This window comes from Emydura macquarii, unplaced genomic scaffold, assembly GCF_026122565.2.
Source record: "Emydura macquarii macquarii isolate MOO-44397 ecotype Brisbane River unplaced genomic scaffold, CSIRO-AGI_Emac_v2 contig_3506, whole genome shotgun sequence".
Classification (NCBI taxonomy): Eukaryota; Metazoa; Chordata; order Testudines; family Chelidae; genus Emydura; species Emydura macquarii.
The window spans coordinates 10,266,694-10,294,546 of NW_027133643.1; the positions used below are offsets into that span (position 1 = coordinate 10,266,694).

The 27,853-nt window shown below is 41.7% G+C and overlaps 1 protein-coding gene across 2 annotated transcripts; it reads left to right on the forward strand.

Moving 5' to 3' along the window:
* Window positions 1-26,987, forward strand: PGM1 (phosphoglucomutase 1). Of its 2 annotated transcripts, none has more exons than XM_067535545.1 (11): window positions 1-382; window positions 11,587-11,749; window positions 11,969-12,115; window positions 14,130-14,255; window positions 16,633-16,823; window positions 18,049-18,203; window positions 18,966-19,081; window positions 22,436-22,571; window positions 23,461-23,644; window positions 24,847-24,981; window positions 25,927-26,987. In XM_067535545.1, the coding sequence occupies exons 1-11, from the start codon at window positions 137-139 to the stop codon at window positions 26,014-26,016; spliced, it is 1,689 nt and encodes a 562-aa protein (XP_067391646.1). In that variant the 5' UTR covers window positions 1-136; the 3' UTR covers window positions 26,017-26,987. The 2 variants fall into 2 exon arrangements, with proteins under 2 accessions (XP_067391646.1, XP_067391645.1); XM_067535544.1 differs by lacking the exon at window positions 1-382 and adding an exon at window positions 7,985-8,257.
* The last annotated feature ends 866 nt before the right edge of the window (window positions 26,988-27,853 follow it).

The window sequence follows — 27,853 nt, forward strand, 5'->3', positions numbered from 1 at the left end:
CGGCTGCTGCTGCAGGAGGCGGGAGGGAAAGGAAGGAGGGAAGGACTGACAGACGGACGGACGGACGGACGTCGCCGGCGTCCAGCCCTGCAGCCCGGAGGAGGGAGGCGCTGCCCCGCAGCCCGCCGGCGGCAGCATGGTGAAGATCGTGACGGTCCGGACCCAGGCCTACCCGGACCAGAAGCCCGGCACCAGCGGGCTCCGGAAGCGGGTGCGGGTGTTCCAGGGCAGCGCCCACTACGCGGAGAACTTCGTCCAGAGTGTCCTGGCCACCCTGCCGCCGGCCGAGCGCCCCGCGGCCACGCTGGTGGTGGGGGGCGACGGCCGGTTCTACATGCGGGAGGCCGTCCAGCTGATCGTCCGCATCGCCGCCGCCAACGGGGTAGGGAGTGTGTGTGGGGGGGGGGAAGGTGTTGGTCATCCTGCGGGTGGAATCGCCGCGTCCCCCTGCGGGTACCGGCTGGCCGAGGACAAGGTGCCCGTCGGTGCTACCTAGGGGTGGGTAGGTGACTGGCGGACGGGGGGTGTCTTTTTTTGCACCGAGATCCCCGTCAGCAGGGGGAGAGGCGGCTCTGCTCTTGCAGTCACCTTGGGCGAAAGCATCAGCTCTGATGCTCTGTGACATTTAAGTTAACCTTTCAGGCGTTCGAGATACTGTTTCCCTAGCTTGCTTCAGCAGTGTCTGCAGCCCTTACTCAGCCTGGCCACGGGTTCTTCTTATTTTCTTCGTGGGGTTTTTGTAACCTTGCAGGGCAAGGCGGCCTAGCTCCTTGGAATCCATTCCGATGTGCATAGCAGGAACTTTTCTTGTTGGAAACAATGGTTTGTTTACCCAGTTGCACACTCTGGCCAGGATTGTGCAAAGGCTCAGGGTTACGGCTGGTGTTTAAGAAAACAGCTCTTGTCTTGTTATATCTCTACTTCCTCACCTGCACTAGTTTATACTAATTAGCCTTGCACTAGAAAACAGGGCCTATTGCACTGTTAAGGCCTGTTGGCTTGGTCTGATTGTGGTAGAAGGCACGAATTGTCTTTTCCCAGCAGTGAAACTGGCTCCTAACCACCACTGAAACTAAAGTAGTAATTATTATTAGGATATGAAGAGAGTTTTGTCCAGGCCTGCACTTTACACAAGAGCTAATAGCAGAAGCAGGAAGCTGATAGAATTTTCTGCACCAGTAAAATGCAAGTAAATTGACTAAATATATAGCAGGCATTGATACTAAAACCTTGAAAGCGGGCATATGGATTTTAATGAATATCCAAGGTAACTGGAAATTGTATTCTATGGATGTGGGTTTACATAGAGATTCAGCAATGAAACTAAAATTCTGAACGGTAGAAGCAATCTGATAGTTATGACTAAAGACAAGGCTGCGTAACTTTCTCAGCACTGGGTCACAATTGTGGTTTTTCAATAAATAATTAGTAGTAAAAATACTCATTTGAGCTATTTGGGATGGATAGGGGCATTTGAAGTCAAAATGTGGGGCTGCTCCCTGCAATTGGAAGGTTGATCAATGATCAGTGTTAATTGTGTCCCTGGGCATCTTTCTCCACCCTCCAGGTTGGGGATGTGTGATGCTGCTAGGACACCAAATCCGTGGAGATGAGCACCTGGCCTCAGCAGGCTAGTTACATGAAACCCGATGAATGGACAACGTCACGCTGTTCTGGTTTGGGCCTCCTGGCTGTTCAGATGCCTCTCATCAGCATGAGATGCTCTACTTTGTAGAGCCGTGTGTACGCTGAGCTGGAGATACTGGCTAGTTACAGACAGTCACTACAGCAGGGTAGGAGCATGAGCAGTAAAATCCACTTGAAGCTAGTAGTATCTCACAGGGTAAAAATGTAACTTTCAATGAAAGTCATATAGAACTTGGTCTTTTATATTCTCCTTATGGCAGCTGCTCACTTTGTAACCTTCAGTCAGCGTCCAAGCGTGTCATTCCTAAAGCAGATTGGCCCCTCCGTGTATACAGTGATTAAATGAGTGGCTAAAGGAGCTTTTCTAATTTAAAAAAAGCCATGGTGGAGCTGAATTTTTTTAGCAAAAGGATGGAATGGGAATGTAAACATCTGAAGCATTTAATGTGTAGCGTATGTACCTAGCCGCACTGTCAGCGGGGGAGCACTTTAGAGCCTCATGAATAAACAAATAGTGGAATTAGTTTTAGCAGGATAAAGGACTGGTTTGTCCAAGTTTTTGGAAGCATACCCACGTGTCTAGGAATCTGGCACTTTTCCAGGAGGCCGGTCACTGCTCCATTGGTGATGGGTCAGCCCACCCCACGGACCCCAAGAGGTATGAAAACTAGGCTAGTCTGCATCCTAAGCAGTCCTTTTGTTAGGTGGGACTAGTGCTCTTACACTTCCAAATAACTGCTGCATCTCTGAGTGCACTGTAATGACAGAGTTGTAGCTGGGGAAAATGATCCTCCTTAGAACAAGTATTTCATAGTTTGTGGTTACAGCATTACCCTTGTAACATGCTTTCTGGGGAGAACAAGCCGGTGCGTTCTTCTTGCACTTGGATCCTGCAAACACTTATGCACATGTGGAACTTGATGCACATGAGTTGTTCCTTTTAGTTCATCGGGACTTCTTTGTGTGTAAAGTTGTGTGTGTGAGCGGGGTCCAGGATTAAAGCAGTCATCATCCCCAGCCCTCAGAAAGCACATTAGAAGGATAAAATTATAATCCTGAGCTACAGAAATATTTCTCTTAAGGAGGGTCCCTTTTTGTAGATAAGATGTCACTACTGTACACACAGATGGAGTAGTTATTTGGAACCTTTAGTCAGACATAGTTGCGTGTCATGAGGGGCCTGTTTGCTAAGGGGTTTTCTCTGTACTCAGTACTTGACCTGGTTAGGCTAACACTCTTAGGGCAGAATTGGGCTCTGAGAAAGAGAGACATTCTGGAAAGAAACGGAGTCATGAAGCAAAGGACAAAGAAAATAAGTGATACAGATGGTGTGGGCTAGGAGCCCAAAGGAAGGAATATGTGAAGGAGGAAGATTTACTTTATACAGACCAAGCAAAGGTATTAACTAACCTGAATAACAAATGAACAGTTACTGCCTAAGACATCAGCAGGCTGATCATAGCTGAAGATTTCAAGCAGGAATATTGTAGTGTTGCAATTCCTTGAAACATCTACTGAGGCAGGTTCTGTAGATGTTCCTTTGTAAAGGAATTGAAAAAGAAAGGTCCTGAATTCAGATGAGATTCAAAAGACACTCACTCATGTAGCTGCATGTATAGGCTGGAGGGCTTATTCTTCTCTCTCACCACTTTTACAATAGCATAGCTCCCTCAATTTCAGTAGAGTTACTCCTGTTTTATATCAGTGTAAGTGAAAGGAAGATCAGGCCATAGGATCATCCCACCTCCAGTCATGACCAGTCTGGAGCCCTTCTCTCTAGCTACAGCAGCCCCACAAATAATAAATGGGCACTAGTTCTACATGTTGAAGATGCCACTGAATCTTCAACTTGCCTAACTTCTGCTACCCATCCAGCCTCTATCTTAATTCCCTGTGTAAATACAGTGCACTGGATCTAAATTCTTCAGCCAGGGGCACGCGCGCGCACACACACACACACACGAGCTGGTCAGGGCCAAAATTTGCATCACATTGACGTTTCTGCAGCAACTTGAAATACATTTAAAAACAGGTTTTTATTCAACTTCTTTTGAAAACAAATAAACTGATGAGCACAGCACTGCATGTGTGGCTCATTATGACATTGCATTCAGTACAACTTAGTTTTGGAATGTCTTTCAATTTATTTTACATTGTCCCCAAATTGTCAGTGATGGAAAATACCTGAAATATCTGGAACTGGCCACTGTTAGAAGACAGAACTAGGCTAGATGGACCATGGGTCTGACCCAGTATGGCCATTCTCATCTTCTCAATTCTGAGGCTAATCACAGGTACAGCACATCAGGTGATTAAAAGTGTGTTTGATGGTAGCAGCTAAGGAATTGATTTCACTATAAAATTTCTCCTGAGGGAAAAATGAGTTTGGAACTACAGTTCTGAATGCATTACAGGGTATATGGGCCTGCTGTATGTGTGTTAACAAATCAGAGAAAATGGCTAGAAATTGGGGTGGGGAACACACTGAATATTTCATATTCCCCTTCTGCAGGTAGTCATATTGTGTGTAAAACATGGAGCTACATATACTGTAATTCACTTGCAATTCTTCAGTTCCTACTTTAATTCATCTTGAAAATGAATTCATGCCATCTTGATATAAAAAGAGAGGCAGGTGCGTCTGCTCTTCTTTCTCTGGGCTTCCCCAAAACTATGTTTTGATTCCAAAATGATTTTTTTTAACTTTAGAACTGATTGTGATAAGGCTACTTTATTAAGTAATTTGTGCTCAGTTCTCTCATTTCATAAGATTCTCTGCCAGAGGGTGAGTGTCTTTCAAATCACAACCACTGTCATTTGTCATCTGGAACTTAAGCAATGTGGAGAATTGACTTTGAGAATCTTAGTCCTGAAGGCTAATGGCAGAATTTGGTTCTCTTCATTTTCAGAATCATGCAGGCTTAGTTTGAAACCACTTGTGGTACTGAAAGCAAATATGCAGAAATAGCAGGAAAATGCACTTTTAACTAAGATTTACAGTCTAAAGTTTAAATTCTCTGTGAAAACAGTCTTGTTTGTACTTTTTTAATCATTAACCAAAGTCAACTGTTAACCAGGACTATGCACTTTTTCCTGCTATGTTCTTGCATCCCCAGTTCCTCTTGGAAGTAAACAGGAAAAAACTGTACCAGTAAATGCTCAACAGCTTTGCTATCTTTAAAAACCAGGGGGGATTCAGGATTTTGGCAGAGGTGCCCTCCCTCCCCAGGCATTCTCAGAACAAGGACAGCATGGGCAGTGGCAGGGCAAGCTCTCTTTCTCTCTCTCCCCTCCCTCCCCCTGCAGCCTCAGGCCTTTTTTCTTTCTTCTGAGTCTGTCAACAGACTTACTCATTTTAATGGTGATTTTTTAATATACTTTCCCATTAAGGGATAAGCTACGAAATATCTATCAGGTGAGAGAGAAAGGTAAAAGGCCTTGTATTCCATGCTCATTCCCATCCAGTCACTGATGATCGGCTCGAACATCAAAGTCTAGTAAAAGATTGCTTCTTGTTATCTGGAAACCTCTACGGTACCTTGTCTAATTTCAGTGTGGGAACTCTGCCAGGACTGCCTCAGATACCCCAAGGAGTCTCTAAAACTTTGTGACAGAAAGTCAAGTTAAATGAAGCCATGGAAGATGTATTGCAGACCTTGGTAGCTGAATTCCACTGCTACTTAATTACATGTGCGTGCACGTGTTTGTTTGTACAAGTATAAATCACTGGGTTCATAGTGGTCTGTCCCCTTGCCAGTGGGCTCAGAGTTTCATGTAAATCTCCCCCGTGAAATAAAAGGGGAAACTTGTTCTAAGAGTTTACTTTTTGCATGTGCTTTAGTAATGAGGTATTTCAAGGGACATCCTACAGTAAGTTGATCTCACAGTGCCATCTGGGAGTGAGAGGGGAAACTGCTTGCCTAGGTTTTTTTAATAAATTCCAGTGGGAATTTCCAATGTAAATCCTTCTGCCTTGATCAGAAAGCAGACACACTGTGTGAACTGAATACAAGCCCTTGTTAGTCAACCCTGGGAATTGTTTTTCCACTTTTGTACCACAAGAGGGAAACCTATACCTAAGAACTTAATCATGGTGCATGTGCATTTCAGGATATCAAAGTAAACATGTTTTAGTTAATGCTAATAAAGAGCTTTAAAGATGTAAAATTATTTTATTTGGCTACTTAGCCTGTTTATTCTCTCCAGTTGCCTAAACTTGCAGTTATGTTAGTTCTGTGATATAATAGCCAGACTCTAGTTTGTTTGTTTTTTTTTTGGTGGGGTAACTAGTTTCTGACCCTGGATCACTATACAAAATAAAATGGCAAGGTTGTTCCCTTTCTGATGGTCAAAAATACGCATCAGTCTGAAGACTTGTTACTTCTTGTGTGGTGTGTTCTGCCCACATAGATGCACTGTAAGAATGTTGGTTTGAATATATGTAGTTTCTTATAACCAAACCCTGATTCAGGACAGAATTCTACAGTCCTTCCCGTATGCCGAAGGAAAAAAAAAAATCTCTTTTGGGAAAGAGGTCTCTTTATGTTAAAGAGCCAACATGAAAAAACATTTCCCTTTTCAAGTTCCTCGGCCTGCTTATTCAGAGCCAAGTTCACAATACAAAATAAGTAAACAAAAGTACATTTGTCCAGAGTACTCCTTCAAGGAATGCAGGGTCATTTTCTCTACACAACAGCAGCCCCTTTTCCAAGAGACTGCTCCATAAAGGGGTGGGGAACTGCTTAGGCAGACCCGGCCATGGAGCCCAGCCAGATCACAAAGGTTCCACTGGCTGCTCCGCTATTAAGGGCTATGCTTCGTCAACTCTCAGAGACTAGAAGAGCGTGCCCCGCCACCAGTGTGGTTGTCTTCCTCTTTGTCACTAACCCGATGGTTTTCTCTGTCTGCTTTGAATGAAGCTGCAGTGAGCCCAGCTGTTTTAGTTTCTAATTTGTATAATACCATCATAATCTATACATCTCTGGGAACAGCACTTGCTAACTTTCAAGTGGCTGCTGAGCTGAGACCTAAAGAAATGATCCCCATAGAACGTTTCACAAATGGTCACAACAATCAAATTACATTAAAAAAATTGAGGGTTTTTTTTCCTTTTTCTTTTTTTCTTTTATAGCAGGCAGGCTGGACCATAATGAAGAGAACTCCATTCACGTTGGTAAAATGTTTAGAGATAAAACTCTCTGGACAAAAGACTCCACAGAAGCACAAAGCATTATTAAAGGTGGTGGTGGTGATTTTTAACCAACAAGTTAACTTTACAGAATTTAGAAGGATTGTACTGCATACATTTTAAGAAAGTTGGCATCTCACCAGTTCAAGCGACGTTTTCTTGGGATTTCAGTTAATTTGACTGCCATTCTGTTCTGCAAGTTTTTAATCATGTTGTTTCAATATTCACAGCTTTATGCAAATGTAGTTTTCCAAAACAATAGCATTTTGTGAAGACCCTAGGGTAAATTTGACTCCTAGTTGGACTGTGGTCAGTTTGGAGTAACTCCAGAGAGACAGTTGGAGTTACTCTGGATTTTCCCAAGTGGAATTTGGCCCAATGTGCCCAACAAGTAACTCCAATGTTTATTAGAGGAAAGCCATTCAATTAAGCACTATAGAATACTGGCAATGGAGAAATTATTGGCTGTTAGAATGATAGTGGTATAAGGAAACTGTAGGTAACTAAGATCTTCTGACTGCCATTTTAAGAGTGACCTTTAATTTGCTGGCCTCCACAAACTAACTTTAGCTGTGTACAGCCATGCTTCCTGAACACTTTCCTTCTCAGTATTCACTTCCCAATGAGGACTCTGTGACACTGGGAACCACAACTGCAGACCTGGCAGGACTTTATAAATCTGTTTGTCTAAAACGATTCCAGCTCTGCATTGGTTTAAAGAGCAGAGCCTGGCAACAAATCAATGCTTTTGACTGAAGGGCTGACCTATTAAACAGCCTCTCTTGCTATCCCCATCCTAAAAGATAATTGGACAGAATTAACACTGCTGTGGTCTAGTCTGTGATTATACAAGAACTGCACAAAACTACTACCGGCCCAATCAGAAGACTGTAGAGAACACAGAAATCTTTTTCTTTCCATTTCCATGAGGGATTGCAGTTTGGAATTGTATGTATTCTCTCTGACAGTGATCTTGCAGAACAAGTGCAAGAAAACTTCTTCAGTTACAGAAACCACATTCAGCGCAAGGTTCAAGGAGCTATTTTTGGGCACTTGACTGCTTCACTGAACTTCTAACTACTAGATGTACCATTGCTGGTGTCAAGATTGATTTTTTTTCTTTCACCATAATTTATTTTAAATGTATTTACATGAAAAAGGAACATGGAAGACCCTCCTCTGCTTATATTGACTTTGCCAACAGTACCTTACTATGATCAGAAACCGGGAACCAGTGGATTACGGAAGAAAACCTATTATTTTGAGACTAAGACAAACTACCTGCAGAATTTTATCCAGAGTATATTTTTTTCCATAGATCTAAGAGATCGACAAGGATCTACTATGGTAGTTGGAGGAGATGGGAGATATTTTAATAAATTGGCAATAGAATTGATAGTTCAAATGGCTGCTGCCAACGGGGTTGGTATATGATAAATATGACTAAACTGATATTGTAGCTGATCCAAGTAGATGTATGAAATCAGTAATTAAGAGGTGTTCTAATTTTTAATTAACTCATTTCCCATTGCTTTTTAAATAACTGCTGTTGGTTAACTGAGAATGATAGATCATCGTTAAGTGTTTTAATGGAAAATTACCTTTAGTGATATTGAAATTACCCAATTAAATTTTTTAAAAGCAATGTTGCCATTTAGCTTTGAAGAGAAGTGAAAATACAGTTGCATTTGGGTGGAAAGATATCAAACTACCAGTGTGAAAATATTGTTAGTTTCTCATTAATGCTCATTTTGTTGACTTGCAGTAAATAATTGGCATTTGTGCATTTTGTAACTAGCTTCATCAAATCACAGTGCCATTGTTAGTAAGTAAGTGATTGGTGGAGAGATAGTCTCTTTGTGTTCAGTGACAACTCTGCTTCGCACTGCAAAAGCAGTTTCATTATGGACTGAGCTGCTCAACAAATGAAAAGGCAAAACACAATGTTTGCAGATTTCCAATAGATACATATAGCTACATCAGGGGTGTCACCAGAGCATTTGAAAATAAAGAAATCATGTGGGGATTTTTTTTTTTTTTTTTTTTGCAATACAGTTGGACCCCTTTATTGCAAACTCCAGTTGTGGTGAAATTCCACATGTTGGCAGTAGACCAAAGTCCTAACGTCTTTCAGGGCAGTGCAGTGCAGTTTTTAGTGGAATTCTAGGTATGAGGTTTTTCTGTGAAAAAGGCAAAGATTCTACTGAAGATTTTATTTTATTTTTAAGGCAGAGAGAAAATCCTACTAGCTGCCTTGATGGATATTAAAATGCTTCATTGTGACCAAACCACTGCACTGATAGCTTTGTAGTTCATAATAAACAGGTAGAGAGAGAGCAGATATTCCCCTGACCTCTAATTTTTTACCTCCAAAATTATTTTATTGATCAAGAGATCATTTGCCATTGTAAATCCATGTAGTGCCATTGAGGTCAGTACATGATCCAAACAGAAGATCCGTAGGATGCAAATTTACATCAGGTGGTGATCAGGCCTACTGGACCACAAACACTATGTCAACTACTTTTTGATTTCCAATTTCTTTGTAGCTCATTCACTATTTAAATAAATGCTAGGTCTCATCTCCTATGAAGATGGGGCAATACCCATTTATAGCAGACGGGACTCTGCCTCTATATTTCTTTGCAGAAAAATGGCCCAATAAATTTGACTTTATTGTAGTTTTTATGTTTTCAGTAACCTTTTTGTATTCTGTCCTTTCTGTCAGTGGTTAGCAGTGCTTCTGGGTTTATTTATCAACTTCATGGTAACCCCCATGTGTAGAATGTAAAATATGATTCTGAGGATATTTTCCAATGTAAAATTTTTATGAGGCACGCTTATCTCATTTTAAAATTGTGAAAGGCAACTCCAATAGTACGTGATGTAGGCAGGTACTGTTGCCTCTGTGAATGTGTGATCAGAAGGATTTCCAAATAAGACCACACATACTGAGTATCCCAGTAGTCTAATTTATATTCCATGCTTTAAATGTGATTTATTTAATTAAAGGAAATGACTAAGCTAGTAGTCCACTAAACCTGGCATGTATAAATAAAGACATCTATATTTAGAGGTTGTAATTATGGCATGGTGTAAAGGATTGGTGAGCCTTCCTCTGGTATACTGTGTAGTTCAGTCCCCTTCCTGCTGGTTAGATATACTGAAGTTGGGGATGGTACTGCAGACAGTCACCAGCTTGATTGAGAAAACAAGTCCTTGCTAAATAGAGCAGTAGAAAGCATCAGTCTGTGTTACTGGTGAAGAGAAGGATGAGAGCTGGACTCTAGCATTTATTTAATTTTTTATTATAAAAGACTTGCCTCCTACCAATTTTTCTGTATAACAAGGGTGTGTGTGCACGCACGGCATTCCTTTAAAAGGTTGTGATCCAACATACCTCTCAACAAGGTTAGTTTAACTGGTGTATTTGAAATTCAGATATGAGCATTGTGGGAAGGGGATTCCTATGTTACGTACAATATGTTTCCCTTGTAACAAGAAGCTCAGTAAGTTAAAACTTTAAATGTAACTTACACAGTAGCCTTCCACCGAGAAGCAACCTTCACAATGGGGTATACACAGAAACTGCTTGGATATGTGGGAATGGATGATATTTTGGCATTGGGACAAAATAAGAGGTGAATCTAGATGGTGTAATTTATACCTTTTCCACCATTTCCCTCCCAACGTGTACATGACACAATTTTGGACTCTCTACTTACTTAGGCTCATATACACTTATCAGTATGTAGCGTACACTCTCCCTTACACATCGCTTCCACATTTGGCCTGCTGAGCTTAAGAATCTAAGGGTATGTCTAATCTGCAATAAAACACCTGTGGCTGACTCATGTCCTCTGACTCAGGATCACAAAGCTCGGACTGTGGGCTATAAAACTGCAGTGTAGTCGTCCGGGCTCGGGTCAGCACCTCAGCTTTGGAACCCTGTGAGGAGAGAGGGTTCCAGAGCCCAGGTTCTAGAGCCTGGACGTCTACACTGCAGTTTTATAGCCCCACAGCTCAAGCCCAGCGAGCCCAAGTCAGCAGATACCGGCCAGCCATGAGTGTTTTATTGCAGAGTAGACATAGCCTAAGGGTAACAGTGGTGTGTATTGCTATTCACAACCCTGTAGTCCCAACTGTGGGGCAAAGTACTGCAGTGTAACTCCCTTGTGTGGACACAGTGAAAGCGAATTAAAAGTAGGCTTGGAAGGATTAGGTTTGTATCAGTAAAGGTACATTGATTTCACTGTACACACACAAACTGATTGAAAAAATGTTTCCATCGACAATAATTGAAATTTCCAGTTAGGCAAATAAGAAAAATGTTTCTTGAGAACTTATTAGAGTTTGATTTAAGGATATTTATTTTTTATATTTTGACAATTTGTGTTTTTAATAGCTATAAAGCTTTAATATTTTGAATCTCAACAACTATTGTCATTAATATTGACAATAATAATAATAATTTAATAATTATTATTTAACTACTCCCCCTGTAATTTCCTTCAACTATGAAAACTTAAGCCTATAAAAATAGAAAAAATGCTTAAAAATAAACATTGATATGATTGGTCAAAATTATATATAAAAATGAATTCTGCTAAGTCTAAAATTAAAATTAAAACAAAACTGTATGAGAGTTCTGTAAATATTTGCATCTAAAGTTGCCATTTCTAACTTTCATGCTCTAGCAGTCTTTAAAATTGTGGATTTTTTTGATAGTTTGTTTCAAATCTTTATTTTAGATTGGCCGTTTAGTGATTGGGCAGAACGGAATTCTCTCCACCCCTGCGGTCTCCTGTATTATTAGAAAAATCAAAGCTATCGGTGGCATCATTTTGACAGCCAGTCACAACCCTGGTGGGCCCAATGGAGACTTCGGCATTAAATTCAATATTTCCAATGGAGGTAAATTTTTCCCTTGTGGCCAACATTTCTTTCTTTTGGCATCCGTCAACATATTTCAGTGCTGTCAGCAGTATATTTCACTAAACAAAGCAAGTTATCTGCTTCCTTTGTAAAATATTGTCCCAAGAGAAACATTCTCATCCCCTTGTCTTCTGACGTACCTGTGAAATGCATACCTGTAGCACACCATAAAAACTCTTCTTCCTTTTTTATTTGCAGGTCCTGCTCCTGAAGGCATTACTGATAAAATTTTCCAAATTAGCAAGACTATCGAAGAGTATGCTATCTGCCCAGATCTTCAGGTGGACCTTGGTACCATTGGAAAGCAGCAGTTTGACTTGGAGAACAAGTTTAAACCATTTACAGGCAAGTGAGACCTCTTTGTCCTTTTATAAACATAATTTTTACTTTCATGGGGCAATTAATATGGTAGTACCTTCATTTGGCAAGGTTATTTAATAGATTTTAAGACGAAAAGGGATATGATCACCTAATCTGGTGTCCTGCTTAACACAGACAACAGAATTTCACCCAGTGATTCCTGCATCTAGTACAACTACTTGTGGATGAACTAGAGCATGAGTTAAATTTTCAGAAGCGTCTAAGTGGGTTAGGGCCATAAATCCCACTTTCAGAAGTGACATAGGCACTTATGGGACTAAATCCCATTGACTTTCAGTAAAAATTACGGTTCCAAGGGCCAGATTTTCAGAGATATTTAGGTGTCAATTATATTTTCAGAAGAACCTAGGAGTCTGTGTGTTGTGGAAAATCTGACCTAAGTGCCTGTCACTTTTGAAAATGGGACTTCTGAAAATTTACCTCCATACCTGTTTATGATGGCATCTAATCTTGATTTAAAGACTCCAAGTAATAGTAAATGCAGAATGTACCACATCAAATGGTTGCAATTTGAAATGTCTTTTTTCCAGTTTGAACTTTTCTGGCTTCTGTTTATTCAGTCTTGTTGTGGCTTTGTATGCTAGCTTCAAGCATTCTCCAGGATCTGATATCTTCTCCCTGCATAGGTACTTTATAAAACCATGATTCAGTCACTTCTTAACCTTCGTCCTCCAACAGGCACTCTTTTCATGTATTGTATGTGGCTTATAGCAAAATATGTTCATTTTAATATATTTAGAGGTTTAAACAAGATTGTTGGGCCCCACTAAAACAAATTTAAATGTTTTCAAAAGGTACCATTGTGCTATAGTAGAAATGGAATAACATGTTGGCACAACTTGTGCAATTTTGCACCTACAGTTTTTTTCACAAAAAAATTCTAAAATGTTTTCAGATGGATTTTGAATTGATTTTTATCTCTGCATTTGTACTTTAAAAAATCCATTATGTAACAGCTTTCTGTAAAAGCATATTTGCAAACTTGCAACAAAATATTAATTTTTTTCCAGTTTTTCAGGTTTAATTGCACATTTCAGAGTGTGTGTGTGTGTGTGTGTGTGTGTGTGTGTGTGTGTGTGTTTTTAAAAAAAGAAACAATTTGAATATTTTTATAAAAAGTAACTTGGTAAAATTCCTAGTTCCCACAACCCCCAGTTTTTGCACACTGGGACTTTGCATTAATACGTTTTCCACTGCATTGCCTTTATGTGAAGCAAATTACATCCTCCATTATGCAAGTGCAACCTTTTTAAAAGGTACAAGTGAGAGTTAGGTGCCCAGTTGTCACTGACTTTTAGTAGAAGTTGTATGTCTAACTCTGGTAAATGCTTTTGAAAGTCCCACCCTTACTGTGACTGAGAGCAGAATTTAACCCTCTAGAATGAAGAACAGAGAGATGAAGTTGTACTGGAAACTACTTTAATCTTCAGGTTTCTGAATGTGCTGATTAGGGTGCAAACCAATAGGGAATGGCAGTATGTAGCAATAGTGAGAATCTTCTAGAAAGTAGGACTGTAAAGCACGGGTGGACTGGCCATCTGGCAGTTCTGGCAAATGCCAGAGGGGTTGGTGCACTCAAGTGTTTGGTGGGCTGGTCAGGCCCTTCAGCTGGACTTGGCTGAGCACGGCAGCTGCTTTGCTCCCCTGCCCAGCCCTGCCCCCCCCCCCGTCTCCCACCAGGTGGGCCCAGCAGCACTCTGGCCAATGTGCCTTAAATACCAGGGCTGATTTTTAGTCCCAGTCCGTCACTGCTGTGAAGTGATCTGTTACCTCAGAGTGTTTTCTCCATTGTCATTAGAAACCGATAATATGAGATATTCAAAGACCTTCTTATTTTGAATGGCAAGTCTTTGTGCTAAGGAATGTCAGTCTATTGTCATAAGTAGCAAAGTAACCCTTCTGGGTAGGATTTTAGTCTATCTGATCAGTCTGATTATTGCTAGTCTCTCAGTGTATTGGGTGTTTTTTGGTTTCGCAGTTGAAATTGTGGACTCCGTGGAAGCTTATGCAAATATGTTGAGGAACATCTTTGATTTCAGTGCGCTAAAAGAACTACTTTCAGGAGAAAACCACCTAAAGGTTCGCATAGATGCTATGCATGGAGGTATGAAATAATTACTCTGTACTTATTTTTATAGCTATTTCTTAGAGGAAGGAACTTTTGTTTAAGAACTAACTCTTCTTTTGCTGTCTCTGTTTTTCCTCTCTTTGAAAAGTGCATTTCACCGTCTTTAGTCACCATGAATCCTAATCTGTAGCTTTGGGGTAAAATTTTCAAAAGCGCCTGACTGATTTGGGAGCCTGAATGTAATTGGTTTTCCTCAATGGCCCCCCACGCACATTATTTTTCAGTATTTTATTTGCAGTGATGGCAGAAGGGAGTGTAGGTAGTTTTAGAGCATCCTTGAGGCTGTTATAAACTGAGCCACCCACCACACCAAGTGTAATACTCACTTCTTCGCCTGCCTTTTCTAACAAAAACACAGAGCAGCATGTACATTTAAAAACAAAAACCTACATTACACGAACAAGTCTCCCTCTGGGGAGAGAATGAGGATGAAACACACATGAGAGATGTTAGTCACGTTACTTAATGCAGTATTGGAAGGTGCTCAGATACCACCACAGTGATGAAGTCATATAAGAACCTATATAGAATACATAGATACTGTTATAGGTATGTCATAAGAGGGAAAAGATCTTATTTAAGGAGCTTGTATTTTTGCCTTCCTCCCTCTTGTTTGACATACTGGCTGGAGTGGTTGAAGACACAGAATTGTGAGCCTCCAGCTGGCCAATGCTGACTGATAACCTCTGAATCCTTGGACAAAAACGAACTGTGTATAACACGGAGTAACGCAGTCTAGAGCTCCCTTTGGGAGGAAGGTTGTTGGTTTTTCTCCCTCTGCTTTAGAGAGATGAGCCAAATTCTGAGGAGATGCTAACATCTATGTAAATCACACCTCTGTAAGAAGGGGGACAAGTTCCACATTGAGGGGGAAGACGAGCAAGTGGTAGCAGGGAAAACAACCAAGAGGAGAGTACGAGGAGGTGAAAGATAAACAAGGGGCTTTCCTCCACCTGTACAAAACTCGCCCCTGCTTATTGAGGTGAAATTTACACCAGCACTAAATTTGGCCCCTTCGCACTCATGCTATCTCCCTGATGTCATTGGAGTCACTGTGGTCTAATGGCAAAATCTGGACCATAGTATAGAGAACAAATTTTAACTTTCTACTGTTTTTAATACAAGAGTGTAGAAAGTAGCAAAAGCTAACTGCGGTCTTCAGGTCTCTCAATACTGCAGAATCCGCGAGATAGTTGCTGGACCAATCTCAGTTGATGTGTATTGACGGATGGCTGACAGCTGCTGCTGTAAAGAGGGTGTCAAGATATCAGACACTGACAGACTTAAAAAGAATCTTGCTACTAATTTTGTGGTAAATAGAATACGTCCCCTAATAGCAAGGTTACTTCCGAACTATACTGAAAAAATTTTAAGTAGGGATGTCAGACATGCTGACTCTTTCCAGTTTACGTTTTTCTAACTTTGATCTCTGATTTGAGTATTTAACATAATCAAATACTGTGATCTCAAGAGATGAGTGAGGAGGAACTTAGTCGAGGCCTGTGGAGATGCTGCACTGCTCAGGTGTGTCGCACCCATTAAAACACTAGGTTTTATTTTGTTGAGAGGTAAACAAGTGTGTAGCCCAATCCTGCAACTAGATCCATGCAGGCAGACTTTTAAACCCAGGTGAAGACCCCACTGAAGTCAATGGGGCTCTACAAAGTGTCTGTCCATATTGAGCTGATGGCAGGTTTGGAGCCTTTAGACTATAATTATATAATAAAATAGAGAGAGAAATATTTGCTTGAGAAGGCTTGTGTGCCTATCCCTAACTAGAGCCTTTGTAGATAATCAGGTCATGATGTTGATACAGTAAAACTTATTCCGTGGGGCATTCTTAGCACCCTGCTTCCATCTTCTTGATACCACAATCATGCTACCTCTGAAATTCCATGCTAACTTTTTTTTTCAATTGCCTTGCTTATTGGAGTCTGAAACACAGAATATCATGCCATATTGTTAGATGGTTAGGCTCAATCTTCCCATTTCCACAGTAAAATATATACATTGTGAACTTTGGGGGGCAGGAAACCTCTTTTTGTTCCATTTTTGTAAGGCATGTAGCACGGTGAGGTCCATGACTTAGAAACTCAGCAGCTACCACAGTATAAAGAATAAGTTGAGTAACTAAGTGCTTGATCTTGCAAGTGTAGCCCTGATCCCGCAAAACGCTTCAGCTCATACTTAGCATTAAGGCCATGAGTAGTTTCATTGGACACTTGGAATCTGAAAGATCTTCTTAGTAGATGAGCAGCCTGTGGCCAAATCCTCGTTTGAACAAAATGTGCAACCGGTTGAAGTTTAATTAAAAAATAAAACGTGTGATGCTTTCCCTTGTTTGCTCTGTTAGTTATGGGCCCCTACGTAAAAAAGATCCTGTGTGAAGAGCTTGGAGCTCCTGCAAATTCTGCTGTGAACTGTACACCTCTAGAGGACTTTGGTGGCCATCACCCTGACCCTAACTTAACCTATGCTGCTGACTTGGTCCAGACGATGAAGACAGGAGAGTACGACTTTGGAGCTGCCTTTGATGGAGATGGGGTAAATGAGCACGTGGATATTCTACAGACACCCTGCCCCTCACCCCCGTACACACACTGTCTAGTTAATTGGTTCCCAACCTTTTTGGCTCGAAGGGCCACCAGTCTCCACCAGCAGCCCTTCCCTCCCACCCTCCGCCTCCCCACTGCAGCCAGAGGGAAGGAGTTCAGCAAAGAGGATCTCCTGTCCCCTTGGCTGCAGCAGGGAAACAGTGCTGTCCACCTGGGTCCCTAGGCAGCAGCTCCCTTCTGCAGCCAGGGGGACGGGAGATCAGTGCTCCCCTCCCTTTGTCTCCAGCAGGGACCCCAACACCTAGGGACCCAGGCGGAGCACTTTGCTGTGCTCCCTGCTACAGCCAAGGGGAGGGGAGTGCTGATCTCCCTTCCCCTGGGCTGCAGCAAGGAACCTGCACCGGCAACGCACTCCGCCTGGGTACTTAGGCAGCGGCTTCCTTCTGCAGCCAGCGGGAGGGGAGCCACGGGCCACTCTGAAAGACCCTGCCTGCCAGTTTGGCCCACAGGTTGGGAACCACTGGTCTAGTTGTTCTTAACTACAGACGCTACGGCACAAGCCTTAAAAGGAAGTGCTGGAATTGGAATAATGACTGTTGGATTAATTGATGCACAGTCTGGACTGGATTTATCCCGGGCATAAGTGGCTAGGGCTCCCATGGAAATCAAGGCTGAATATGTCATTGCAGTCACGCGACACTTGGTAAATGGCAGCTCGTCCACATGATATGCAAAGATGCCAAGACTAGACAGATGAAATAAGGATGCTCCTCGGAGAATGGGGGTTTTGCCTTTGATTTCAGTGGGAGCAGAATAGGGCCCATATGGGTTATAGCAATGCTGCACTGATGCTCACAGTCAGATGCCCACCCAGTACAATGAAGATGGAGATGAAGATTCTCCCTCTCCCCCATTCTGTGGCTATGTATAAACAAAAACCACTCGCTCTAGTTTGGCACTGTGACAGTAGTTGGTTACAGTGTTTAGAACAAAGTTCAGATTATACTTAACAAGCCTTAAAGGTTATGAAAAAACAAGATACGGTGCTGCTTAAATGATTCAGAACTCCACCCTCACTTTAATCCAGAAGAAAGTAACTCTCTGGTGCTGTATGGTTTTTATAAGTGTGCCTGCAAAATTAATGTTTGCTCTGACACCTTTGTGTGCACAGTGGTGGCTAGAACTGAATTGTCCTCCTTTGTCATCTTTGTTAGGATCGGAACATGATTCTAGGGAAGCATGGGTTCTTTGTTAACCCTTCGGACTCCGTTGCTGTCATCGCTGCCAATATTTTCAGTATTCCTTATTTTCAGCACACCGGCGTCCGTGGCTTTGCCCGAAGCATGCCTACCAGTGGAGCAATTGATAGGTAGGACTCGGGGTATAGGGGGTTATTTTTAAACCTTTTGCGGTGGGTGAATTGTGCTCTCCCACAACAGAGACCATATTAAAACATGATTGAAACAATATCTTTAATGGGAATTATTTTTAAAAGCATTTTCAAAAGATACTGTTTGAAAAGATATTGAGATTCTGTGGCTGGGTATTCTTCAGGTTAGATCATGGTCCTGGGAGGTGCTAAGTACCCTCAAAATCCACAGAGGCCAATAGGAACTGAGAACAGTAACCACCAAAGAAAAGAGGCTCAGCAGTTTGCACGAAAATGCTGAAACCAAGTCGCTAGGGGAGGCTGTGACACCTAGTGGAGAGAGCACTGAATTGGGACTTGAGGGAACTGGGGTTCGGTTTCCAGCTCTGCTGAGTGACCTTGGGCAAATCCTTTCACCTCCCTGTGCCTCAATTTCCCCATCTGTAAAATGGAGATAATTATACTGACTTCCTTTGTAAAGTGTATTGAGATCTGCTGATGAAAAGTACTACATAGGAGTTAGGTATTTCCTTCATCTGCACTTCCCAACCCCCTCCCCCCCCGAAAGGTAACACAAGAATAAAGCAATGGACAACGATACAAAAGAGTTACTATTTAAAAAAAAAAAAATATCTGACTGACTTGCCTTCCCTGTTATGTTAAATGAGATGCTTGATAACAACTAATGTAACTGTTGCAACATTTCACATGGGAGTGCTAACAATCCAGCTGTGATATAACTTACCCTTCTTGCTGTTGAAGGGTGGCCAAAGCTACAAAGATCGCTTTGTTTGAAACTCCAACTGGCTGGAAGTTCTTTGGAAACTTGATGGATGCAAACAAACTGTCTCTGTGTGGAGAGGAAAGTTTTGGTACTGGTAAGTATATGTTCCTAATCTAATTAATGATGATGTTATTCCTCACATTTAAACGCAGTTTAGCTCATTCTGGTGCAGTGGGATTTATCTTTCATGTATAGGAGTTAATGTTTCCTAAATCATAAAAACAAAATTTGTTTACAAGAATTACTGATGAAAACACAGGCAGCTGAAAGAGTTCCCTGGTAAGTTGAGTCTGCGAAAAACTAGTTTTCCTTTCAGATACTCAGGAAGGCCTATTCAGGAAGTTTCAGGGCCCCTTTACTAGCCGGTCATTGGGTCTATGGGGATTAAATACAGTGCTAAATGTTTTTTTTTTTTTTTTTTTTTTTTTCCCCCAAACTCTTGGTGGCCAGGAAAACCCTCTAAATGTTTTCATTTCTGGGAAAAAATATGGTTTGGTGAATGCGGTTTTATTAGGGAAGGTTTCAGGTTGCTATTAAATCTCTGAGCTTAATAGGACCCTGGTTTTCCTGTCCTAAAAACAAGGTATGATTTATAAAGGTTAAATGAACACTTGCCTTTGAACCATCTAAGCAAGGTGAATTGAGAAACAAAATGAACATCTTAGTAAATCTGTTGGGGGTGGGCATGTGACTTAGTACTGCTGTTTGTGTAGGGAAATTAAAATGTGTAGAACTCCCTTTGCATAAGATAATGTACTCCAAAGTGCATGGTATTCTCAGAGAGGTTTCAGGGCTGTAGCTTCTTCTGCATCCATCACGTAACCTCTGAGTCATCTTCCTTGTTCTTGGTCTCTTGCTCTCTTTGGCCCTGATTCAGCAAAGCACTTAACCCTGTGCTTAGATGTTTCGCTGAATAAGGGTGGACTTGATCATGTGTTTAATGTTAAGCAGCACGTGGTTGGGACTTGTAATGGCAGCTGCTTGACTGCAGTGCAGTCAGCCTCTGTTGTGAAAGCGTCACAATTGTCTGGTAGTGACTTCGGGTGGTCAAACATGGATGAGCCTCTGGTTGAAGGATGTTTGCTGCAGTGTTGGGCTTGTCTGTAGCAATGGTAATGTTTTTGGAGGGCAAGTGCTATTCCTTGAGATGGGAGGGAGGCAGTTTTGGAAAAATCAGGGCCTCTCTATAAATGGTGCAAAGAAAGCTTGGCAATTATCATGAGTGAAGGTGTTTGAGTCATTGCCCTGGGTAGCTATCTGCATATGCCCTAGTGTGTAGGTAGTGTATGAGAGAGCATCAGAATTGAGGTAAATGACTATAACTAGAAATGAAAAGAACGAGATGGCCCACGAAGTTGCTGGTAGGTCGTGGGATGGTCTCCAGATCAGTCATTTACAGGTAGTCCCAGATGAGTAGTGTTCTAAAATCGTTGTCGTCAAATGCCCTATGTGAAATGGCTTGGTGGTTTCCATCCATCCTAGGAAAGTGCACTCCGCATTGCACCTTTTGAGAGCAGATGAGCGATTTTGTGACTCAGTGGCTATGGAACCTCTCCTTCCTACAGATGGACTTGCTGGTAGGGTTGATGCAGAAGGCAGGACAGCATGGGTTGCACTAACACTGCTTGTGTCATATCTGCTTTGTGGATAATAAAAAGAGAAATTCACTTCAAAGAATTAAAGGGGAAATGAAATACTCTTTATTGTTAAGTTAATAGGGTAGTATGGAACTTAAGGGAGAATGTGTGTCAAAGTATGATGCAAGGGTGCATTAGATATGGTAATTATATAGACAAAAAAAAAAAAAGGAAACAAACTTCCACTTTCTGAAATCAAAATCTAGAGACCATGTAAAAAATTGTGTTTAATGTAAAATGACAGAATATCAGACTTCTTTCTTGAGCACTTTATTCCAGGGATGTATAAGGATACATTATATAAGCCCTTTATTTGGATGTGTATACCTGCTGCCTACCTGTGTGCTCTCGGCACTCTTGTTGTAACTGTAGTTACGCTGGGGTATTATTCTGATGGTATTTTAAAGCACAGCAGTGTAATTCAGTGTAGCGCATCAATGGTAAACCAGCCAGCTGACAGCTCAAATGGCCCATCTTCTCCAGCAGTTCCCCACCTGTACAGTTCTCCTGTTTACAAATGCTCGAGGGTGGAAAAACAAGAGATTTGCAATGTACCCTACACTAACAAACATCCATTGTTCAGTGTTACTTGCAGGATTGCTTTGACTCTTCACACAGTTTCCAAAGCATGATGGGTGAGAGTCAGTGCAGGGCCTTTAATGGTATGTCTACACTGCAGGTGGGAAGTGTGATTCCCAACTTGGGTAGATGTACCTGCGCTAGCTCCGCTCAAGCCAGCGTGCTAAAAAGAGTAGCATGGCCATGTCAGCACAGATGGTGGCAAAGGCTAGCTACCTCTCTAGAATCTCCGTGGCACTGCAGCCTATTCCCAGCATGTGTCCTGCAGCAGAGCTTGTGATGCTGTCCTCTGAAGAGAGCCATATGGTTGTCTCTACAGTGCCCACCCCAGGAGAATTCTCTCGCAGCAGGAACCAAGTTTTTACAGTCCTTTTATGCCACTCTGGCTCTTTTATCCAGCATAAAGGATCCAGAGTGAATGTGAGGCTCTCACCTGACTTCTCCACATGAGTGAACCCTCCTCCTGCACGGCTCTAGTCAACCCCAAAGACTGGCATCTTCCAATGTGCCATTTTTTATGGTAATTGTCCCATCATTTCTGCACTGTTAGATTTGGCTTCCTGGATGAGAGCTGGACATTTTTCTTGATCCTTCACCAGAATATGTGCCAATCGCAATGTGCTGATCTGACAGAAGCTAAGTGGCAGCTGCTTAAACAGGTTGAATGTAGTTCACAAGTTAGTTTTGTGCTCTTCCTTCTGCTTTCTTCTTTCATCTCTCTATCCCTTTCACTGTGCATCAGGGGGTTACCTATGAGCAAAATTAAGGACCTAGGAACCAGAGTTTTAAAGGTATGCAGGCACCTAGTGGGATTACTTTAGGTATTTTTAAAGGTATTTAGGTGCACAAGGTACTTTTGAAAATCCCACTAGGCACCTAAATACCTTTTAAAAAATCAGTCCATAAATGGCTAGTTCATAGATTCCAAAGCCAGAAGGGGCCCCTGTGATCATCTAGTCTGACCTTCTGTATAACACATGCCATAGAACTTCCCCCAAAATGTGTGGTTGTTTGTGGGGGGAGGGCTTCATTTGTTTTCGTGTATTTAAACTATAGTTAAAAAAAACCAGATGAACTCTGTAAATATTATAATCCAGAGAATTTAGTTCTTAAAATTGGTCATATGCGTTGGTTTAAGTTTGTGGGGCTGGCAGCTTGATGGAAGAGAGTTTTAACACGAACTCTCAATTGAAGGAAATTGTTCAGTTTGTTTCTGCTTTTGTGTGTTGCAGGCTCTGATCATATCCGTGAAAAGGACGGGTTGTGGGCTGTCCTGGCATGGTTGTCTATAATAGCCACCCGCAAACAAAGCGTGGAGGGCATCCTGAAAGATCATTGGGAGAAATACGGGCGGAACTTCTTCACAAGGTATGGGAATAGCCAGGTGGCTGCCCACAATGACGAAGCATGACCTTTCTGGAGAACAGAATGGTCTCAATCCCCAGCCCTGGGAAAGAAGGGAGAGAATGCTAAGAAGGGGCAAGGCCCAGACTGATAAATACTAAAAGCTTCTCCAAAACCATGTGAAGTGTGTAATTGACAGTGAGAGAACATCGACCTCCACAACTAGGATAGCTGCTCTGTCCTTAACTCATCGTTGTGATTTCTAGGGCATTGTAGATGTCTCACCAGTTTAGTTTTACATGCCATATTTGCATGAATATTACAGTATCTCTGGGTAAATTAAAATGCTGGACTGTTAGTCTTAACTCTGCTTTATGCCCAGTTTAATTTGAAGCCTGTGTGTTGTTTTAACACCTTTTTGTGTATTAATCTTAACAGGATTTTTATCTTCTATATACCAAATAATTTTTTTAAAATGACTATATTCTATTGACACTAGAAAGCATATGTGTTGAGACCACAAATGACAAAGTTAATCGGTGAGCTCTTCAGTGACAGAAGTATCTTTTACTGTATGGGGTGTGCAGCTCCTAGCACATCTTGTTCCTAGTGCGGGGGCCTCTGGCATTACTGAAATACAAATAATCAATATACCTCAAGCCAGTGCTATTTTATGCTTCACGTCTATAAATTCACCCCCAGTATACTCCAACCTGTTCCGTTGATACTGTTTGTGGGATTTGCTTAAGAATCTGTAAGACTCTCAGGTGCCTGGAACTGTAGAGACAATTTATAAGGGACTAAACACAACTTTTAAACCAAACAAGGTACTTTTAAACTGCTGGCTCCCAAAACATTGTCTGTCACCAACGGAAAGCCTCCCTAGCTTTCATTGTACTGTGGCTGGTTCTAGATATGACTATGAAGAGGTGGATGCGGATGCAGCTAACAAAATGATGAAGGATCTAGAAACTGTGATGTTTGAGCGCTCCTTTGTGGGGAAGCAGCTGTCAGCTGGCGATAAAGTTTACGTTGTTGAGAAAGCTGATAACTTTGAATACAGCGATCCTGTGGATGGAAGCATCTCCAGAAACCAGGTGAGACCAGGAAACTACCTCGTCAATAACCAGCCGTGCTGTTTTTGAAGACAGTGTGGTTCTGACTAGATAGCCTTCGCTTTGTGCCAAGGGCTTTATCCCTCTATTAAAAACCCTTTTTTCCCCCCTAATTACTTGTGTTTTATAACTATAGGCCAGATCCTGGCCTCTGGTTGGTGCTTCTGAGAAGGGACTGAAGGAGGAGAGGCCCCGAAGGCTATTCTAACCTGGCCCAGCTGCCAATAGTCTCTGTTAGGGCAGCCAGGATTCACCGTGGTGCAGGGGTGGCCTGTCCTGGCCTCACCCCATGCCACCAGTTCGATGGAAGATGGTGGAAGAGCTGTGATGATGACTCTGCATTACCTACGATTTCTCTGTGCTGAGGAGATCCTTTGGGAGATGGGTTTGCTGGGTTTAGGGCTACTTTGCACTGAAGGAGTGGCATAAAGCAGATGAAGCATGGCTGAGGCCCATAATCTTTAGTTATAGGTTAGTGATTCTAGAAGGCAAATAAGTTTGTTCTGTAACATGATCAGGCTACTCTGTTGCCTGGCTCTGTTGCCATCTTACAGAATTTGGGTCACACTGCAGCCATTGTCAGAGAGCTGTGGTAGCTAAGGACTGAATTCCGGCATTTGAAAGTCAAGGAGCTGCTTTATATATAGAAGATGAGTTACCTGGCGCTACACAAGTTATTTAAATAAAATCGTCCTGTAGATGGGTCTGTTTTGCAGCATATTAGGGAGGGGGAAAAGGAAAGGAAACTGGAAAGAAATAATGGACAAATGCACTGAGAATAGTTACTTTGCATGTAAAATGTTTGAATTCTTTTCTTTAAATGGAGTTTGCATGGAAGTGCAGTGGTAGTATGACAGGTTGGTATGCAGAGAATCAGAGTTTCTCTTGCTTCCAAGCCAGCAGCAGGACTAGGGTCTTCATGATAGTAATGTACTTGGGATTCAAAAGCTTTCATAACTCTAGGAAATGCTCAAGAGTGGCTCAGGCAGAACAGCTGGTCAGCCAGGGGTAGGAAGAACAACCAGAATGCTATTTGCAACTTCTGTTGCTCCTCTTATGAAGAATGACTTGTGAAATGTGCAGGCACAGGTTACGTGACCTTACAGGTTTGCTGGAAGGTACATCTGTATTTGAAGAGGCAGATCAACGTGTGTATTAATTTTTTTCTGATTTGTACTTGCTAGGGTTTAAGGCTCATCTTCACTGATGGTTCTCGCATCATCTTCAGACTAAGTGGTACAGGCAGCGCTGGAGCAACTGTGCGACTGTACATTGACAGCTATGAGAAAGATGCTCCAAAAATATATGAAGATCCACAGGTAACTGTCATATCCAAACTTTTGGTACTGCTCTGTTCCTCCCTTTCCAGAAAGTTCACTTTTCTTTGGGGGGAGCGAGACTTAGAGACCCATAAACAAATCTCTCCACAAGTAGCGAGTAGTTTATTATTCAGAATTCATCACCACTTCCTCCACCATTGCATTTTATTTTGTCTACCTATCTGCGTGGTGCATAGCATGGTTGAGTATTTGGTTACAAGCTGGGGAACACACTGGTTCAAAGCCAAGCTGTACTTTTGGTTAGAGAGTTGAATTTCCATGGATCAGAAAAACATATAGGAAATACATGTTTTTAAAAAAATCCCAAAACATACATGGGGCATAGAAGATTCTGCAGCCCTAAGATAACACAATATGTTATCATGTTCTGAACTCCATTTAATGTATCTTCTCCAGGGTTCCTTTTAAAAAATGCTGGTAATTCTCTTGTGCAGGCATTGTAGAAGCAAAACACCTTCTTAACATCTCCCATCAGTGTTGCTGAACTTTTTTAGACAACCTTTTAAGCCAGAAAAAAAGGAAAGATGAGGTTATATTGGGAATGGGGTATTGTGGTTGAGTGAGTATTGTTTGCCATTTGTGGAACATGGCAAAATCATGATTTCAGAACAGCGTAGAACTGAAGTATAGAAGTCACCAAAGTAATAGTAATTGTTAGTTCATTTTGTAACGTTCCATAGAATTATTCCATCTGTCTTCCTATCTGTGGCAGAATTCACTGTTCGTCTTGGTTGTGTAGCAGCTACGTTTGTGTAACTTTGAAATAATGGTATTACAATCAGTCGCGAATGAGTATTCAGAACTGTGTATTAGGGACTCTGATCCAACGCCTAACAAGCCGTTAGAAGAGAACGCGAGTGCTTAATGCTCAAGCTGTACATGCCATTGGTCAGTGGTTTTGATTCATCTTTTTCCTTTCGGCAGGTCATGTTGGCGCCTCTCATTGATATTGCACTGAAGCTTTCACAGCTCCATGAGAGAACTGGCCGCAGTGGCCCCACGGTCATCACATAAAAAGACTAGGACCTGATGCTACCTGCGTGCAGTGCTGAAATGGCTGGCTGTGCTGAATGAGTCCCAACAAAATCATTCAGTCCTCCTTTTTGTCAAATGTGTCCCTAAAAGCAATGTTAATTCTATTTAAAAGTAGTTATTTAAACTGATAAAAGGATAGATGTTAATAAACCAAAATGCACCCCATGTTTACACTGTGTATACTGAGACATTACCTTATGTCACATGGCACTATTATAATTGGGGTATAGTCCTCATTTAGCATAGCCTTTTGGTTTAACATACGTAATTTTTCTTTCACTTGCTGAAACAAAAGACTATGGAGATCACAATGAACCTAATTTCTTCTGTGATATTGGCCTTCTTTTCTGTCTCATGACAGTGCAAATACCTTTTCTCGATGTATACATACTTCCTTTTACATGTTATATCTCAGTGCTCGTCTACATGGCTGCAACAAAGTGCACTAGATTTGTAAAGCTTTCTAACATGTTACACTCTAATTGCTCTGTGTAGACCCTGCTTGTGACTCTAAAAGATACCTAATGCGTATTAATGCTGTCCTGTTTTAAACTGAGCGCACCGGAAGGGTGTGCATCGGGCAGCTGGAGCACAACACATTAGTGATCTTTACACCGTTCTGATGTGCTTGCCGCATCATGTAGACAGGACCTTAGAAAGTGCAATTACTTGTATTGCTGTTGGGTACTTCCCCTGCGCCCTGTGTCCCTCCTGATAAGATTTTTTTAATGAAAGAATTTATGTAAATTGATCTTTATTTGCCATGTTCTGTCATGCAAAAATCCCTCTTCACAATGCTAATAACAAGCAGGAGAGGATATTAAAGTGAAATGGACTGGTGTTACTATTCAATGCTTTTTTTTTAATTGTTTAAAATTGTAATAGGTTTGGGTTTTGAAGAAGAAAGATATGCCCTGAATGTAGCTCATTAAAATATAGTGTAGTGATAAGACAGTGTCTGATATCTTATTATTTTAACTAATAGCTACATCGTTTATCATACTCGTGAAGCCATTAAACCAAAAATGGTTGCTCTGCAGATGGGGATGGCTTGAATTGCTTTTCCACCTGTGACTCGTATGCTCATGTAATCTACACCATATAGTATGGTGATCTGCCCCTTTTTGTGGGGGCTTGGCTATAAGCAGAGGTTGATGAGGCTGCTACCTGGAGCCTATAGTTCAGGCTGTAGAAACTTATGCTTTAAGATCCTGAGATTCCAGGTTCAATTTCTGCTGATGACGATCCATGCAGAGGTGTGGTATTACACCAGCATCATGAATTCCTTTTAAAAAGTGTTATGAGACTCCGAAGTGGATGAAAACTGAGCAGGACAGAGGAGGTGCCCCTGGTTTCTGGCTAAGAAAGTGAAACCACCCCCACCCCCCACACACAGCCAGCTTAGAAAGCTGATAGGAGAGGCAGAGCCAACCAGTCTGAGATCTAGTCAGCACTTCCCACAAATAGTCACCTTTAATACGCTCAGATACCATTTAGCCTCTTAGGGACCAGCCAAGGACTGTGTAGTGAATATATTCAGCTCAGCAACACTTAACAATACCAAGTGACAATCTCCTATGAATAAGTCCTCTCTCATCTAGTCTGATGAGGTGATGCATCTCCATTAATGCATCTCTATTAATATAGTTTGTGGCAAAATCCTTAATAAGCGTCCCTGTTTACTAAGAAATCCACTGTCAACAGTATACATGTTCCTCCAAAGCTTTCCATTTTAATCTCCCTAGGAACAACACTCCAAATTCATGATGTCAGAAAATCCTTCCTGGCCTATCAGGGTTTGGGGATGGTGGTTGTT

Excerpts from the sequence above, each read along its gene's own strand:
- PGM1 (XM_067535544.1), top strand. The coding sequence starts at position 8,000 with ATGGAAGACCCTCCTCTGCTTATATTGACTTTGCCAACAGTACCTTAC. Across the intron at positions 18,204-18,965 it reads ACCAGTGGAGCAATTGATAG|GGTGGCCAAAGCTACAAAGA; the intron begins GTAGGACTCGGG and ends TTGCTGTTGAAG. Across the intron at positions 23,645-24,846 it reads GAAGCATCTCCAGAAACCAG|GGTTTAAGGCTCATCTTCAC; the intron begins GTGAGACCAGGA and ends TGTACTTGCTAG.